The 15,315-nt window shown below is 44.3% G+C and overlaps 1 protein-coding gene across 5 annotated transcripts; it reads left to right on the forward strand.

Annotated features, from left to right (window-relative positions):
• Nucleotides 1–332: 332 nt before the first annotated feature.
• Nucleotides 333–14,764, forward strand: LOC136510012 (putative cysteine-rich receptor-like protein kinase 16). Of its 5 annotated transcripts, XM_066504585.1 has the most exons (11): nucleotides 333–464; nucleotides 6,359–6,654; nucleotides 6,736–7,003; nucleotides 7,090–7,318; nucleotides 7,501–7,651; nucleotides 7,767–7,982; nucleotides 8,569–8,787; nucleotides 8,897–9,139; nucleotides 9,218–9,271; nucleotides 13,925–14,134; nucleotides 14,270–14,764. In XM_066504585.1, exons 2-11 carry the CDS (start codon nucleotides 6,553–6,555, stop codon nucleotides 14,516–14,518), a joined length of 1,941 nt encoding a protein of 646 aa, XP_066360682.1. In that variant the 5' UTR covers nucleotides 333–464; nucleotides 6,359–6,552; the 3' UTR covers nucleotides 14,519–14,764. The 5 variants fall into 5 exon arrangements, with proteins under 5 accessions (XP_066360682.1, XP_066360683.1, XP_066360684.1 ...); XM_066504586.1 differs by lacking the exon at nucleotides 333–464 and having other exon boundaries at nucleotides 5,669–6,654; nucleotides 7,767–7,976; XM_066504587.1 differs by lacking the exons at nucleotides 333–464; nucleotides 7,090–7,318 and having other exon boundaries at nucleotides 5,669–6,654; nucleotides 6,736–6,992.
• The last annotated feature ends 551 nt before the right edge of the window (nucleotides 14,765–15,315 follow it).

Below are 15,315 nucleotides of genomic sequence, written 5' to 3' on the forward strand. Positions count from 1 at the left end.
TATTCCCGGGGCATCACCCAAATCGGGACTAAAAACTTTAGTCCCGGCTGGTATTACCAACCGGGACTAAAGGTTAGGGACTAAAGGTTGGACTAAAGGTTTATCTTTAGTCCCGGTTGGTAATACCAGCCGGGACTAAAGATCTCTGCTCCGCGGACGACCGTTGGGCAGGAACCTTTAGTCCCGGGGGCAAAAAATGCCGAGGCTAATGCTAAATTGGAACATCGTTCTAAAGTCTGTTCTCTAGTAGTGATGGCTTATAAGTCAGATACGAGCAATCCAGCCGAAACGAACAGACTGCATATTATGTCAGAGCCCAACTTTGCAGCCTTCTTACCCAACCCTCCACGAAAGAAACCCTAGATCGGAGGCAAACATAGGGGCAACAGAGCGCGGAGCCACAACCTGCCGCCTCCTACTCTCATCACAAGCAGATCGATCGGCGACTCCCTCCTTCGCTCCAGGCATGTAACAACCTTCTTCTCCCATCTGTTACGTTCTACTGCTTTAGAGGTTTGGATCTAGCCAGTAGCTTGTTGGTGGAACTATATATATATATATGGTCTTATTATCCAATCCGACGCTTGCTAGCTTGCAAGTGCTGTAGATTCTTAGTGTTTGTCGACAGCAGCATGCGTCTTCAACGAGTGTGATGTGTGCCTGGATCTTTTGATGGTGCTGGCATTCTTGAAGATGCTGATAGGACCTTACATAGAGCCATCTAAATTCGCATGTTTATAGGAACTTGTACTCTTATAGCCCAACAATCTACTAGCTAGTGTAGATTGTGCAGTGGGAACGCAGCGTAGTCCTTAGCCCCCTTCCATTCTGAGGTGGATATGAGACACCCGCAACAAAGTGAACGCCACAGAGGGCTGCTAGGGATGGGGAACTGGCGGCAGGTCCTTGAGGTGAAGGGTAGCATAGGTGAGGCCATGAGGAGAGGGCAGGGATGAGCTCCTGATGATGGGCAAACGAAGGTGAGGGGCCATGAGCCAGTGAGGGCTGCACAAGGTCACTACGTGCAGATCTTATTTGGCTTGTTGCATTAGCTGCTTGCTGATCTTTTGTTCATCTGAAAAGTGCTTCCATGCTGTTCGGTGCTCACTGTAAGCCTGTGAACTCTCTAATCTTGGAAGTAGGAATTGGTTTATTTCCGAAGGGCATATTGTTATTTGTTAATATCTTGATTTGGTTATTATCTGGCAGTTGTGTTGATGATCTAACAGATGGGATTTTGTTTATCCTGCTGTCCATGAAAAAATTTATCCCACTAGTATATATTTTCTTATTAAAGTGTCTACTCCACCCAGTGGTTTTTAGGCTGGACCGTACCCACCACACCTCTGTTTTAGTCTGTTTTCCTTTTTTTCACATGAAACTTGTCTAAAGAAGATATTTTGAAAACTTACTCTGACAAGTTTCCCAAAAACTTACTAAGAAGTGTTCTTCAACTGAACTTGAGGTAAGTTTGTGAGGCGTTGAACTAAATTTGATCTTTTAGGTTTCAATTTGGATAAACTTTATCAAAAAATTTTGCAATTTAGCTATATTTATTACTACACGGACCAAATGAAAACACTGGAAGATACAAAACGTGCAGATTTGACCCTAGGTTCAACATCATATCCTATCCTACTCAGTTCTGAAACCTAAAACTTAATCTGAAAGCGCGTTCGAGGTGTCACCTTAAGAGTAGGTTTAGTAATAGGACCTGTTAGCTGGCCTGCACTCACAGAGGATCCGTTCGATGACGAACTGTGTAGAGCATATTGCTCCTGGTTAGTAAGCAGAAACAATTCGTGTGGGCGAGAGGGGGAGGGGGGTGTTTGGTAAATGCAAAGTCAACTGCAAGCGAGTTCAAAGGCCAACAAGCAAGGGAGGTCTGGGCATACCACATTTGGGCTTCTTTGCACGAGCATTAGGGCTGCTGTGGTTGTGGCAGGAATGGAAGGAAAGTCAGAAACCTCGGGCGTCTCTTTGCTGCCTGTACTACCATTAACCTTGGTGATGGTAACAAAACCCCTTTTTCCGTATTCCGGATGGGCCGTGCTATGGTACAACTATTACTGCTTAGGAGGTAAGAGTTTGAACAAATCACAACCCTTCATTTTTAGAATAGAAAAAATAATTATACAATAAAATAATCAAGAAACAAAATGCCGGCTAGCCATCTTTGGTAATCCCTGCAAGTGGCGCCCTTCTTTCCTTATCTAGCTAGCTGATGCTCTCCTTTTTTACATCCTGTGAATCATCTTCTGATCTGTGTGTGACCCGCGTAGCAAGCAAGAAATGTGACACGTGACAGTATGTATGTACATTTGAAAAGCTTACACTTAATAAAAATAAAATATTGTCAGCCACTTATTAATCATATTATCACTATTATCACTACTACGATCCAATAACTTGGGATGACAATTACTGTACCACAAATACTAGGGAAATTATAAGAAAAACAGCAACATGCGGCTCAAAACAAAAAAGAAAAAAATGCAACATTCAAGATATGTTCATGTTAAGAGCAATTAAATAAGTTGTCAAGCGTTAGTTTTTTATATTAAAAATATTACAAAAAATGAACACCTGAGAAGAAAGATATTTTGATCTTATATCCACATGTCACATTACATCAAATAGGAAAGTAAAGATCAGTATATCTGCTAGATCTAATATTAAGATATTTTCCTGATTTTTTCTATTTTTCTACCATTACCTCCTAGGAAGTAATATGTCTTAATTAACATCTAGATCGACGGTCCACAGTTATTAGGGGTACCGTAGCAAAGCCCATTCCGGATGGCTTCATGGTAGGCGGGCGAAGGATGTTGCGCTGCTGATTTATACTGCCTCCAAGCAAAAACAAAGGTCGGTGAGAGAGGCCGTGACTAACAACAACTGGCTGAGAAACTTCAATTTTCAGGCGAGCTTCACGGCCAAACACATACACGAGTTTGTCCGACTCTGGACAGCGATTGAGGCGCTACACTTGGAACCTAATATCCCTGATGACATCAGGTGGAAATTTACTGGTGATGGAAACTACTTTGCAGCCTCGGCATACAAAGCGCAACTACTAGGTACCACCGACACAAACTACAACACCATCACCTGGAAGCCATCGGCACCTCCGAAGTGCAAGTTCTTCTCTTGGCTTCTGATTCAGAACCGACTCTGAAGTTTAGATAGGCTGGCTGCGAGAGGTAGGGCAAATAATGGAGTCTGCCCGCTTTGTCGACACACACCAGAGACAGCCCAACATCTTCTCTTTACCGAATGCCGCTACATAAAGCGGGTCTGGGATTGAGCTGCGTCTTGGATCCGACAACCTGACATACATTCACGGCACTGGCTGCAGGGTGATTCCGTCCACCAATGGTGGTCTCAGCTTGTGAGCTTGGTGGGAACGCCCAAAAAGGGGCTGCGCACTTTCATCATTCTTTTATGTTGGGAGGTCTGGAAAGAACGAAATGTATGTGTTTTTGAGGAAAAAAAAAAAAAAGGGAGCTGCCACCACTAACCCTTCCAAAATCAAAGTAGAGGCCTGGACTTGGTCACTAGCTGGAGCGAGGTTACTAACACCTCTAATTTAGGGAGAGTAGGCTTTGGATTTTCAGGTGGCGGTTGTCACCCTTTTAGCTCGTGTTTTTACTAAATTTGTACTCTTTGGCCTTCTGGCTTCTTCTTATTAATATAACATGCAACTCTCGTGCCAGTTCATTTAAAAAAAAAAGGCATGGTGGTTAGTACAAAGGCTAGGGATAGTGCTATCCCATGGCCACCAAGATCTCGTGTTGGCGGGGTCAAGGAACGGGATGGAGTTTGCAAAGCCTTAAGATGAGGCGGGGGCGGAACGAAAATGTTCCAGCGTTACTGTGGAATGGGAATAACATTCCTGGGACGAAGAACTTATTAACATCGTTACACATTCCTAGTGACATTGGTGAAAATTAATAGAACCATGCCACCACGATGGGCATCTCAAACAAAACTGTTAGAGAATAGGTACACTACACCAGCGCAAAATCAAATTTCTATCACAGACATCCAAAGAACTTATATAAGCGGATAATAATGGATCGTTACCACTAGGTGTGCAGTGCAATAGAAAAAAGTTAGTTGCTCGGTCCAACGTACTCGTGCGTCGGTGTAGAGGAAACAGTCAATCAGTGGTACCGTCTTCTACTTGTCCAACCGATTAGCACCACAACAGCATGGACACCTCCTTAGTGTCACATATACGGGGCAGGAATCACTACCGGAATGCTCTGTTTTTATGTTTGCCGAGTGTATTCCCTCGGGCACTCGACGAACAAGTTCTTTGCCGAGTGCTGCGATAAAAACACTCGGTAAAAAAAAACACTCGGCAAAGAGGGGGTTTGCCGAGTGTCAAAAAAACACTAGGCAAAGATGAGGTTTGCCGAGTGTAAAAAAAACACTCGGCAAATAAATAAAATCTTCTTTCTGCAAAAGAAAGAGAAGAAAAAAATGAAAAAAAACTTTGCCGAGTGCTCAGATCTAGAACACTCGGCAAAGAAATAAAATCTTTTTTCTAGAAAGAATGAGAAGAAAAAAATGAAAAAAAATACTTTGCCGAGTGCCCCGATCTGGGACACTCGGCAAACAAAAATATCTTCTTTAACACCCAGCGCCCCACCCTCCTTCCTCCGCACCCGCCCCCAGCACCCCCTCCCCTTCTTCCTCCGCACGCACCCGGCCCCAGCGCCCCCTCCCTTTTCTTCTCTGACACCCGACCCCCCTCCCCTCCCTGCCGCCGGCGCCCCACCCCCTCCTCTCCCTCTCTTCCCTGGTGGTGTCCTCCCCCTCCTCTCCCTCTCTTCCCCGGATCCAGCGGTCGCCCCCTCCTCTCCCTCTCTTCCCCGGATCCAACGCGGCCGCCCCCTCCTCTCCCTCTCTTCCCCGGTGGCTCCCCTCCCCCTTCTTCTTCCCCGGCGGGCGCCCCTCCCCTCCCTTCTTCCCCCGCCGGCGTGGAGGGCCAAGGCGAGCTCTAGGCTGACGGATATGCGGCGGGTGGTCCTCGCGATGGCGGCTGCATTGGATCCGGCGAGGAGGGCCAAGAGGAGCTCCACGGCGACGGATCTGCGGCGGGTGGGCCTCGCGACGGCGGCATGCGTCGGATCTGGCTGCTGGGGCTCGGATCCGGCGACGATGGGGTTGCGGCGGCCGGCATGGGTCCGAGGTAGGTCAGCTCTCCCCATCTCCCTCTCTTTTCCTCTCTTCATCTCCCTCACTCTCTCCCTCGCTGGTGATCAGATCCACGGCGGCGGCGGGCGGATCCAGCGGGGAGCAGCAGCGCGGAGGCGGCGGATCCGGTGGGGAGGTGCCCTCCGGTGGCGTGGTGGTGGTGGTGGTGGCGGCGGCGGTGGGGGGGGCGTGGTGGTGGCGGCGGCGGCTTTGGTGCTGGTAGTGGTGGCGACCGGCGGCATGGTGGTGCCGCCGGCGACTTGTTTTTTTATTTTTCCCGAAAAATGTTTGCCGAGTGTTTTTTGGGGATTTGGCATAGTCTTTGCCGAGTGCCTGACGTTTGACACTCGGCAAACAGCTCTTTGCCGTTAAAACCTTTTCCGAGTGTCGTTTGCCGAGTGTAACACTCGGCAAACGTTTTGCCGAGTGTTTTTGCAAAGCTCGTGTATCCCGTAGTGAATGTCGTGGGCTAGTGTGCTAATGTATATAGGCGTCGGCAAGGTTCTTGTGGGGAGAGGTGAAGAGGTGGCTATGGCTAGGGTTTTGGGCCCGCCTCTTATTATATAGAGTCCGCTAATGTGTTGTCACAATGGAGGCCCATTAGGGCTCTAACCATTTTCGGATCAATATTTGTCTGGGTATATAGGCGTCGTGGGCTAGTGTGCTAATGTATATAGGCGTCGGCAAGGTTCTTGTTAAGGTTTGATACTAAAAAACAGGGGTGTCCTTGGACCCGTGTGGGCTATGCAACAGAACGGGGCACCCAAAAGATACTATATACCCTAGGTATGATAATACAGTAGACTTTATTCTAGTTTGTTTTCAGTCTTGTACGCTGCAAATAGCGGTCCAATTCTCGCCGAGAGTTCAAACATGTCGCTTCTTTTCGTTTTCCGCCGAGCGAGTCCCGTTGGATTCCGTGATCGAGGCCTCACACGTTGCGGTAACCCGGTTTATTTCACATAGAAACCCGATTTTGCCGGGACGGCGCTGCTTAATAATCACACTGATTCATTTACTCACATGCTGAGAACCCCTTCGCTGCTGATACATGCCAGCTGACCGTCCACCCAGCTCCATCATCTTGCCACGCTAGCATGAGTTACTACGTTGGTAACTGTTGACGTTGTTCTTTGTCTATGTATGGTTGCAGCCTTGCTGGAGCATTGAATGATCAAACCACGTGCTGACAAATAACTAACATTGGAGTGAGGATCAAGAAGCATCTAATGTGTAGAACTCTAGAACTCTGCTGTTGAATAACTGAATAATGGATCAATGTCTGGCATGAATGAGTTTGCATACGCAAGACAATAGCAACTATAACAAATAACGGGATACACAACAATGAATCCACCACATGTCACATATGAATTATTAAAATCCATAACTGGTGGTTTCTCGAAGAACAACATAATTGGCCGGGGCTCATATGGAGTGGTTTATCGGGTAAGATCATTACTGCTATCATTAAAAGTTTTGGAGAATTTTAATACAGTTATGTTGAAATTACTCCTTAACCTTAAATAGGGAACAATGCCTAATGGGGATGAGGTTGCTGTGAAGAAATTTCATGATGATTCAAGTCTAGGACTTGATGATGATTGTTTCAGCAAGGAGTTTGAAAACCTTATTAGAATGGTGCATCATGCAAACATTGTCCGGATTGTGAGCTATTGCTATGAACAAGAAAAAGTCGTAAAGGAAATCAATGGTCAATCTGTCGAAGTTTTGAGGATATATAGAGTTCTCTGCTTCGAGTATTTGCCCAAGGGGAGCCTTGACAGGTATCTTTCAGGTACGAAGTTGATCCAATGCTATACTATGCTTGTAAATTGCAATCCTGTGACGAGAGGTTATTTTGTGTACTTGCATTTGTAACAGCTTATTTACCTAACCTTGACTGGCATACAAGTTACAAAATCATTAAGGGGATTTTTGAGGCTCTAAAATACATTCATCTGGAACTGCGCCCAGCATTTTACCATTTGGACATAAAACCTGGCAACATATTGCTAGATGAGAAAGTTGGGGCAAAACTTGCGGATTTCGGTTTGTCCAAGATCTTCCTTGAAAAATTAACCAGAACCACAGGCAGCTCCTACGGAACACAGTAGGTCAACTGTCAGGTCGGGATTGCTTCCTTTAGTAATACTCCCTCCGTTCGGTAATAAATGACGCTTCCGACAGCAGATTTGGCTTGGTTGTAGTTGAAACGCCCGGTCAGAAATGTCATTTATTTTCGAACTGAGGGAGTAGAAAAAGAAGAGCTTAAAATCATTCATGTCATTGCAGGGGATACAGCCCACCTGAGTTCAACGAGAGACACCACATCTCAGAGAAGTTTGACATATTCAGCACGGGTGTTGTAATACTGCAGTTGGTGACAGGGCTTAAGGGCTATCCCGAAATTGATGACACGCCTCACACACAATTTATTGACGAAGTAAGAAATGTTTTCTGTCATTAGCAACTTGCAACTTTTAAAGAAAAAAAAACTAGGATGTGATTTACATTTGCCCAATATCAGTCCAGCTCTAAATTTCAATGCAATTTCACAGGTTCAACAGAAATGGAGAGCAATGTTACGTCGAGAATACAAAGATTCCATACTAGAAGCATATTGCAAACAAGTCAAGAAATGCGTTGAGATAGGATTGAAATGTGTGGAGAAAGATAGAAAGAAGAGGCCTGAAATACAGGATACCATTGACCAACTGACTGAAACGGAAAAATGTATTTCCATGCTAGATACTGTCCGGCGGGGCAAGGTAATTGTACGTATTCACTTACACCTTTTTCATAATGATGTGGAAATTCTTTCAGCAGTTCTGATCCTCGATCTTCTCAATAGCAAGATTTTTATAAGATTCAATTAATGAAACTTTTCAAAAATAATTAACAACATCATATCTCGGGGCTTGTGAAAATTTTGAACATCATAAAAAAAATATACGGTGTTCTGATCATCTTTATTTCACAAAAATTCTCAAACTGTGTTTCACAAAAAAATTTCAAACTAGTTTGAAAGCTGATTGCAAACATGATATGATCCTCCCTCCGATCCATCCATTAATGTAAGATGCACTTTTATATGGAAAAATTCTCTAAAACTTGATTTTTTTTAACCTTTAACTAGTTTCTTCTGCCATGTATTGTCTATTGCTGCAAAATCAATATGGACTTAAAGTTTATTTAAGTACATGCAAACATATTGATGCAAATTTTTACATTAAACATTTATATACATTATTAATTGTTGCTAGGAATAATTTTTCACTGGGTTCATTTCGCACTCGATCGATCTATGTCGATGTTGGATGATAAATTGCTGACGCACATCTACAAATTACATCCATGCAGAGTTTGTCCAGTGACGTCATTAAGAGTGAACAAGTTGGTGGAAAAAAAGGTACTGCACGAGACATAGAGGAACAGCCATCGCGTTTGGAGAGTCTGACAATTAGCTACTTCGAAGTAATCCATGCGTTCTCGTTTTCGTACATTGACAAAGCTGGAAAACAAAAAACCGTTGGCCCTTGGGGCACAGGATACAGTCACCCGCAAAAACAAACCAAAACGGTGTGTTTGTACGCATGCAGTACATAATCTAGTCTTTGGATCTTTTGTTATGCCGTTCTATAATTAACTATATGGTTTTTTAATCGTTTATTGGTGTGTTGTTTTGTAGATCTTTTTTGAGCCATCGGAGTTTGTGGAAGAGGTATCTGGGTTTTATGGGACTCCTTATAACAACATTCTTATGATGTCACTTACGTTCGTCACCAACATCAGAACCTACGGACCTTTCGGAAATCCGTATCATGTAAGAGTGCAATCAACCCCTTTCAGCTTCAGGGCTTCAGAGGACAGTAGCATAGTGGGATTCCATGGTAGATCTGGACGACACCTCTATTCAATTGGAGTATACATGGTATGAATTACAGCACGTACTATGATGCATGCAACGTGTCAAAAATTTAGTTAATGGAGGTGTTTAATTTGCTTTCAGACCCAGTGCCCCAGCAATATGAAGATAAGTCGGCCCCTCCCAATGCCAGGACAGGTAAGAACTCTAACGCTATTTACATATATACCAGCAACATTATATATATTGTAATATTTGGTCCACCTACCAACTTTATATCCGTGGGATGTTAAGGGGGTATTTGGCACTGCTCTGCTTCAGATTTTGCAGCTATGCTCCAACTTTATCTTGCCAAAAAACACCTCCTGCTCCTAAAACTCCGCTCGAGGAAAAGATGGATTTGGAGGCCAGCTCCATATTTTTAAAGGAGTACCTCAAGGGATACTCTAGGATTTCGACTTCCATATATACTTTCTCAGGAGTTAGGGAAATTATCCACCACTGTCACCCCATTACACAAAGATATCGAATATCATTGAGGGGCATACACCAAAAATCATTGCGGTGCATATATTAGACCTTTTCCAAGTATGTGCCAAACAACCTGCTCTCGTAACTCCCGAGTGGAGGTCCTTTATGAAAGAGTTAGTGGAGTAGAGCTGAGAAAACTTAAGCATAGCAGTCTCAAACAGGCCCTAAATATATAAGTGAAGGCCTGGAATGGTGACCAGAGAAGGGGTGAATGGGATTCAATTTGTTCAAGCCAAGCAGATGAATAATATGTTGGCAATGTCCCAAATGTTACCTACAAACCTCTTTCAACAGTACAAGCCAAGATCTCGTAGTCACAGCATACATACAGACCCAAGAAACTAGTTTGGAGAGATGCGAAAGCGATTGGGTGCAAAAAAAAAGACAAAATCTGAACAAATTCAGCCAAAACTGGCTTAGCCAGTTTCAAAAACTGGTTTTGTTGTTTTCAGCCCATAAACTTGGAAAGGAAAAAGTCAAAACTCAATCAAATGACCTCCAAATACCATGAATTTTTGTCAAAACATCATACATAACATGTCCATAAAAAATCATCTCAAATGGAGAAAGTCATGAAAACCGGTTTGGCTAGTTTTGCAAACCGGCCTGGCAAGTTTTTTTTTGTTGTTTTTAGCAGAATCCTCTCCAAGAAAAATTCAAAATCGATTCAAATCGAAAATTTTTGAAACTTTGCACACAACTTGAATAACCCATTAAGAAGTTGTCCCCAAGATATCAAGTCGAAAACATCAAAGCTTGAAACAAAATTTCAGAATAACTCTCTCAAATTGGGGTTTTGTCAAGAGCACTCCAAATGATGATTTTTAGGTGTTCATCGGAAATCAGTAAAAACTAGTGGCTAGATAAGTTCTCAAGAATTCATAGCACCTAAATGTCAACCAAGAACAACCTAAAACCTTCAGCTCAAAGATCTCCAAGAAATTCACCAAAAGAGGCTTGAAAAGGAGAGTTTTGGGGCTTGGAACCAAGAGATTAAAAACTTGGCTACAAGACATGGATTAGATATGTTCCAAGGATCCCAAAGACTCCCAAAAATGTGCCAAAGACTCAGCCTAAGAAGAAGCAAGAAATTCTCTCAAAAATGACGACGAAAATCGCCGAAAATGAGAAATTTCAGATTTGGGGGAGTAGAACAAGTGGTGCACGAATTCGATCTTTGGATTACTTCACCATATGTGATTACAAGAGACTCCTAGCAGATCACAAAGCTTGATGGCAAAAATCTCAATCAAAGAGCCACTCGTCTCTCCCTCTCTTCTAGCCCTAAACAAAAGCTCTCAGCCTAACAAATGAGAGTCTAATCCAAAGGCTTCCCAAAGGCTTGGTCTCTCAACCAGCCATCTCCCATATATATAGACACTTGGCTATTTCCCATGTTTCCCTTACATAAAGCACTCAACCTAAATACCCCTAGGGGTAAAACATTCCAAGTTTCTAGCCATCGATCCAACAGACACGGTGCCTTCTTTACTTCACTTCGCCTAGATGCAAGCTCCGAGATTCCACCATGTATTTGTCAGTCTGCCATTCCCCGGTTTTGAGGACCAAACCGGTCAAACCAGCAAACCCTACTCCAATGGTTTTGAGGCCCAAAACCACGAAACCATCATGCACGCCTCATCAGACATGACTAACTGATATCGACGCGTGTTCGACCTTCCTTGTCCTTGGCCCTATGGTCCACCAAGCGCTCACAGCACCGCGCTGTGACTTGGTCCAAGCCCTATCCTTGACTTAGTCGACGTCATCTCCATTATCACCCATGTATTCTTGATCTTCCTGTGCCCAGTGTGAGAGCCACACACAGTCCATTCTCCAGCCTCCGATCCTTTGTGGATGTGTGGCCTACTATAGAAACCATCCTATAGAGACTATAGAAACCGTCCTTCGGTCCTCATGCCACTGAAACACTATAGAAACTGTCCCGGCCTGGCCTACTATGGAAACCGGCCTAGATGGTTTCGTCTGAATAGGTTTTGGAGAAAAAGGCAAAATTCTATCAAGCAATCTTTCATAAAAATAAGAAATTTGAACCAAAACTTTACAACATCATGATGAATGAATCTCAAGAAGATCAACTCCAAAAGAGCAAGTCACAAAAACCGACTTGGCCTGCTTCTCCATAAAATAGGGGATTAGCTCAAAAAAATCCAAAACCACTCCAAATCACCTCTAAAAATTATGAAACTTGGCCCCGACCTTAATACTTATGGTGAAGGTAATCCTATTTAATATTTCCAAAAAGGTCTAGGCTTCATTATGAATTGAAGGATTCCTCTCTCAAATCATGAATTTCTCAATAAAGGAAAAAAGAGAGGGAATTGAAGGTACTCATGCATGGGAAATCTATTGAAGGAAAAGTCTATATGTGTTCTTAGGACCTCATATACAGCACTTAAGCAGTCAATAACGTTGCAAGAACTCCTTGAAGATTTTCATGAAATCCACCAAAACAGGCATGCAATTAGAGAAGGTTTTTGGAGGGAGGAACTTGGGTGATAAGAGCTAGGCTTGAAGCCATGATATGAACAAGTTCCAAGGACCTCAATACACTAAAAAATTGTGCCTATAACTCATGCAAAGGAAAATATAAAAAATCCTAGAAAAATAGTTGTGAAAATCTCCATCTCTTCCTTTAATCCTAGCCTTCTCTTTCACACACAAAATGAGATAGACACCTCCAAGGGATGGCTTCCCCAACCATCCACCTCCACTATATATAGGCACTTATTATCTCTCAAATTTCCCTTACATAAAGCACTTAACCCAAATACCGTCAACACAAACAATCCATATTTTTGTCCTCCTAACATATTCATGACTTAGCTTTCCCTCACAGCAAGATGTGTGATGGTGCCATGCATAATGAAACTCGTCACCCCAATTTTGAGGCCCGGCCAAATTGGTCAAACCTCCCACCGGTAGTTTTGAGGCCCAAACTACAAAGTCCTCTATGCCTAGTTTTGAGGACCAAACTAGCGAACCTCCCCACACACCACGCAAGGTGTGACTCACCAATATCAATGTGTATTCAACCTTTGCCAAGGCCTAGATGCATTTGCCTTCCTCTTTGACTTGACTGACATCATCTTCACTATCCTAATGTAGGCGTGTGTCCAGCCTATGCCAAGTGCCACGATGCCATCGTCCTCCTCCTCGGCTTGGCAGACGCCATCTTCATCATTCTTTTGTCAACATTTCTTACTGCATTCTCCATGTGAGCAACCCAGATTGCCCATGGCTCCTTGGAAAGGACGGTCCCTTCAGCACCAAAGTCTCAACTCGGCCTTCACCATAGCATAGTCCATAGGCACGAAGCCATAGCATCGCATGGTCCATCGGTGTGAAGCGCCTATCCTGCACTTCACCACACCACTCATCCACTACCCATCATGCCTCATCCTCAAATAATACTCTCTGGTTAGCTAAAGCATAATCATATGCACACTATCACAACCCTACTTGGGGGAGGGGGCTGCGGCTATTGCTGAGGGCGCAGGGAGCGGCGGCAGCTAGGGCAGGGCAGGAGTGAGTGCAGGGAGAGAGGTACGGCGCAATGGTAGCGGCAGAGGGAGGGAGAGAGAACTGAGGTTGAGAATGGAGAGGGATAGGGGAAAAGCAAAGCTCTATTTCTTCTTAAGATTGAAACGGTTACATTGCCCCTATATTTATAGTTCCTAGCGGACTTGGATCCCAAGCAAACTAGAGGAGGAGTCCTTATAGATTTGAACTTCTCCTTTCCTAACAAAACCGATCTATTTCCTAAGCAAACATAATCTTATTTTGTAAACAAAACTCTATGTTATTTTCCTTAAAATTATCCAAGACTTTCATCTATTCCGGATTCTTCCGGGAGGGAGGGGATCGAGGGGCGGCGGCGGCGGCCATGCCCCCTGGCTCGCACGCCTCCCTGCCCGCGCAGGAAGAGGCCGAGGCCGACCTGGGCCCAGCGCTGGGCCTCGCTCGGCCCGCTTGGCCTGATTTGGGGGGCATATTTAGGTGTGTGACACACACATGCAACATGTGATGCACCACTGGAAGCTCTAAACCTCTCAAACACATGTGTCAATCATTCATCACACTAGGGCAATCCAAGGCATGTCCCAATTGTTTTCTCAGTTTGCATCACCCTCTCTTAAGTACGAGATTCTGGAGCAATGTCTTTTCCTGGCCTTCTGAATGACCGCCCAGCCCATTGAGACCCTTTTTTTTTTCTGTAACCGCTTATTTTGGTTCCCATTTTAACTATCTCAGACGTAACATTGCGTTGGATGATTAATTGCTGACACTCGGATGCAGATCTTGCCCACTCCCACGAAAACGGGACCATGGGGTGGAAGTGCAGGTGTAGCCCGTGACATCAACGAAAAGCCCTGGCGTCTGGAGAGCCTAACGATTAGCTACTTGGGCCTGATCGACGCATTCTCATTTTCATACACTGACCAAGCTGGGAAGAAACACAGCATTGGTCCCTGGGGCCAAGGATACCATCACGACAAAATTGAAACGGTGTGTTAATTCTCATGCTGTCTGTCATTCATACACGTGCATAATCTAGTTTTGATAGTTGCTCCTTGCGCTGCTGTAGTTAATTATATATGGCGCCAGTTTCATCCCTCCAGCCTTTATTTGGAATGTCTGCAGATCCGCTTTGACATTTCTGAGTTCGTGGAAGAAGTATCGGGAGCATATGGGAGTCATTTTGGGAATGTTCTTGTGACGAGTCTTACTTTTGTCACCAATATCAGAACCTATGGTCCTTTTGGAAATGCACATCATCAAAATGTGCCAGCAACACCTTTCAGGTTCAAAGCTGATAAGGATAGCAGGATCGTGGGGTTCCACGGTAGATCTTACAAACATCTCTACTCGATTGGTGTTTATACTGTCTAAACTACAGCAATGCCAGGCATGCGCAGCTTGTTCCTATTTATCTCATCAATGCATTAGTTTAATTTGCTTTTTAGTTCCGGTGCCGCAGCAATAAAACGATGGACACATCGCACATGATGCTGCTGCCTTTGCTGTTCCTATCGGTCACCTAGATCATCGAGAACTGCATCTCCCATCACGAGTCTTAAGCATGTACCATGGATCATTGTGTTCAATATTTTCAATCATTTTTCGTGTGTTTTGTTATGCAGTGTCATGCTTTATTGTACTGCTTTAGCATAATGTTTTTCTCCCGTTGCAATGCACTGGTATAAACCTAATGTATGCATGATTCATGACATTATTGATAATTGAAGTGATAATAATCCTCTGGAGTTATTCCATAAGACCATGACAATGCAGCAAGCAAAGGGAAGGACCGAAGAGGTCACAGTGCAAATGAGAGAATATATGATATGATATGTATGCAAAGGTCGATCAGTCATGCATGCCACTGATTATGGTACAACTATATATATTACTCATCATCATCAGCACCCTCTATTTTAATTTGGCATGACTCCACGAATTTGAGCTGGAACCACAGCTGTGCCGAGATCCCTTCCTCTTGGATGCTACCTCTCATGGCCTCCCAGCAGGTGTTGGTCTGTGCCAGTAGCTTTGCGAGATCTGTGACAGCTTCTCAAACTCTGCTCACCCTGTTGCTGTGCCGGGCGCGTGAGGTCACTCTGTTTGCTTCACGCTCCTCTTCCTTGGAGAGATTGGACTGCGCCAGGCGCAGCGCTCTCTCCATCTCC

Source organism: Miscanthus floridulus, chromosome 16, assembly GCF_019320115.1.
Source record: "Miscanthus floridulus cultivar M001 chromosome 16, ASM1932011v1, whole genome shotgun sequence".
NCBI classification, from domain to species: Eukaryota; Viridiplantae; Streptophyta; class Magnoliopsida; order Poales; family Poaceae; genus Miscanthus; species Miscanthus floridulus.

Excerpts from the sequence above, each read along its gene's own strand:
- LOC136510012 (XM_066504585.1), top strand. The coding sequence starts at position 6,553 with ATGAATCCACCACATGTCACATATGAATTATTAAAATCCATAACTGGT. Across the intron at positions 7,652-7,766 it reads ACACACAATTTATTGACGAA|GTTCAACAGAAATGGAGAGC; the intron begins GTAAGAAATGTT and ends GCAATTTCACAG. Across the intron at positions 9,140-9,217 it reads ATTCAATTGGAGTATACATG|ACCCAGTGCCCCAGCAATAT; the intron begins GTATGAATTACA and ends ATTTGCTTTCAG.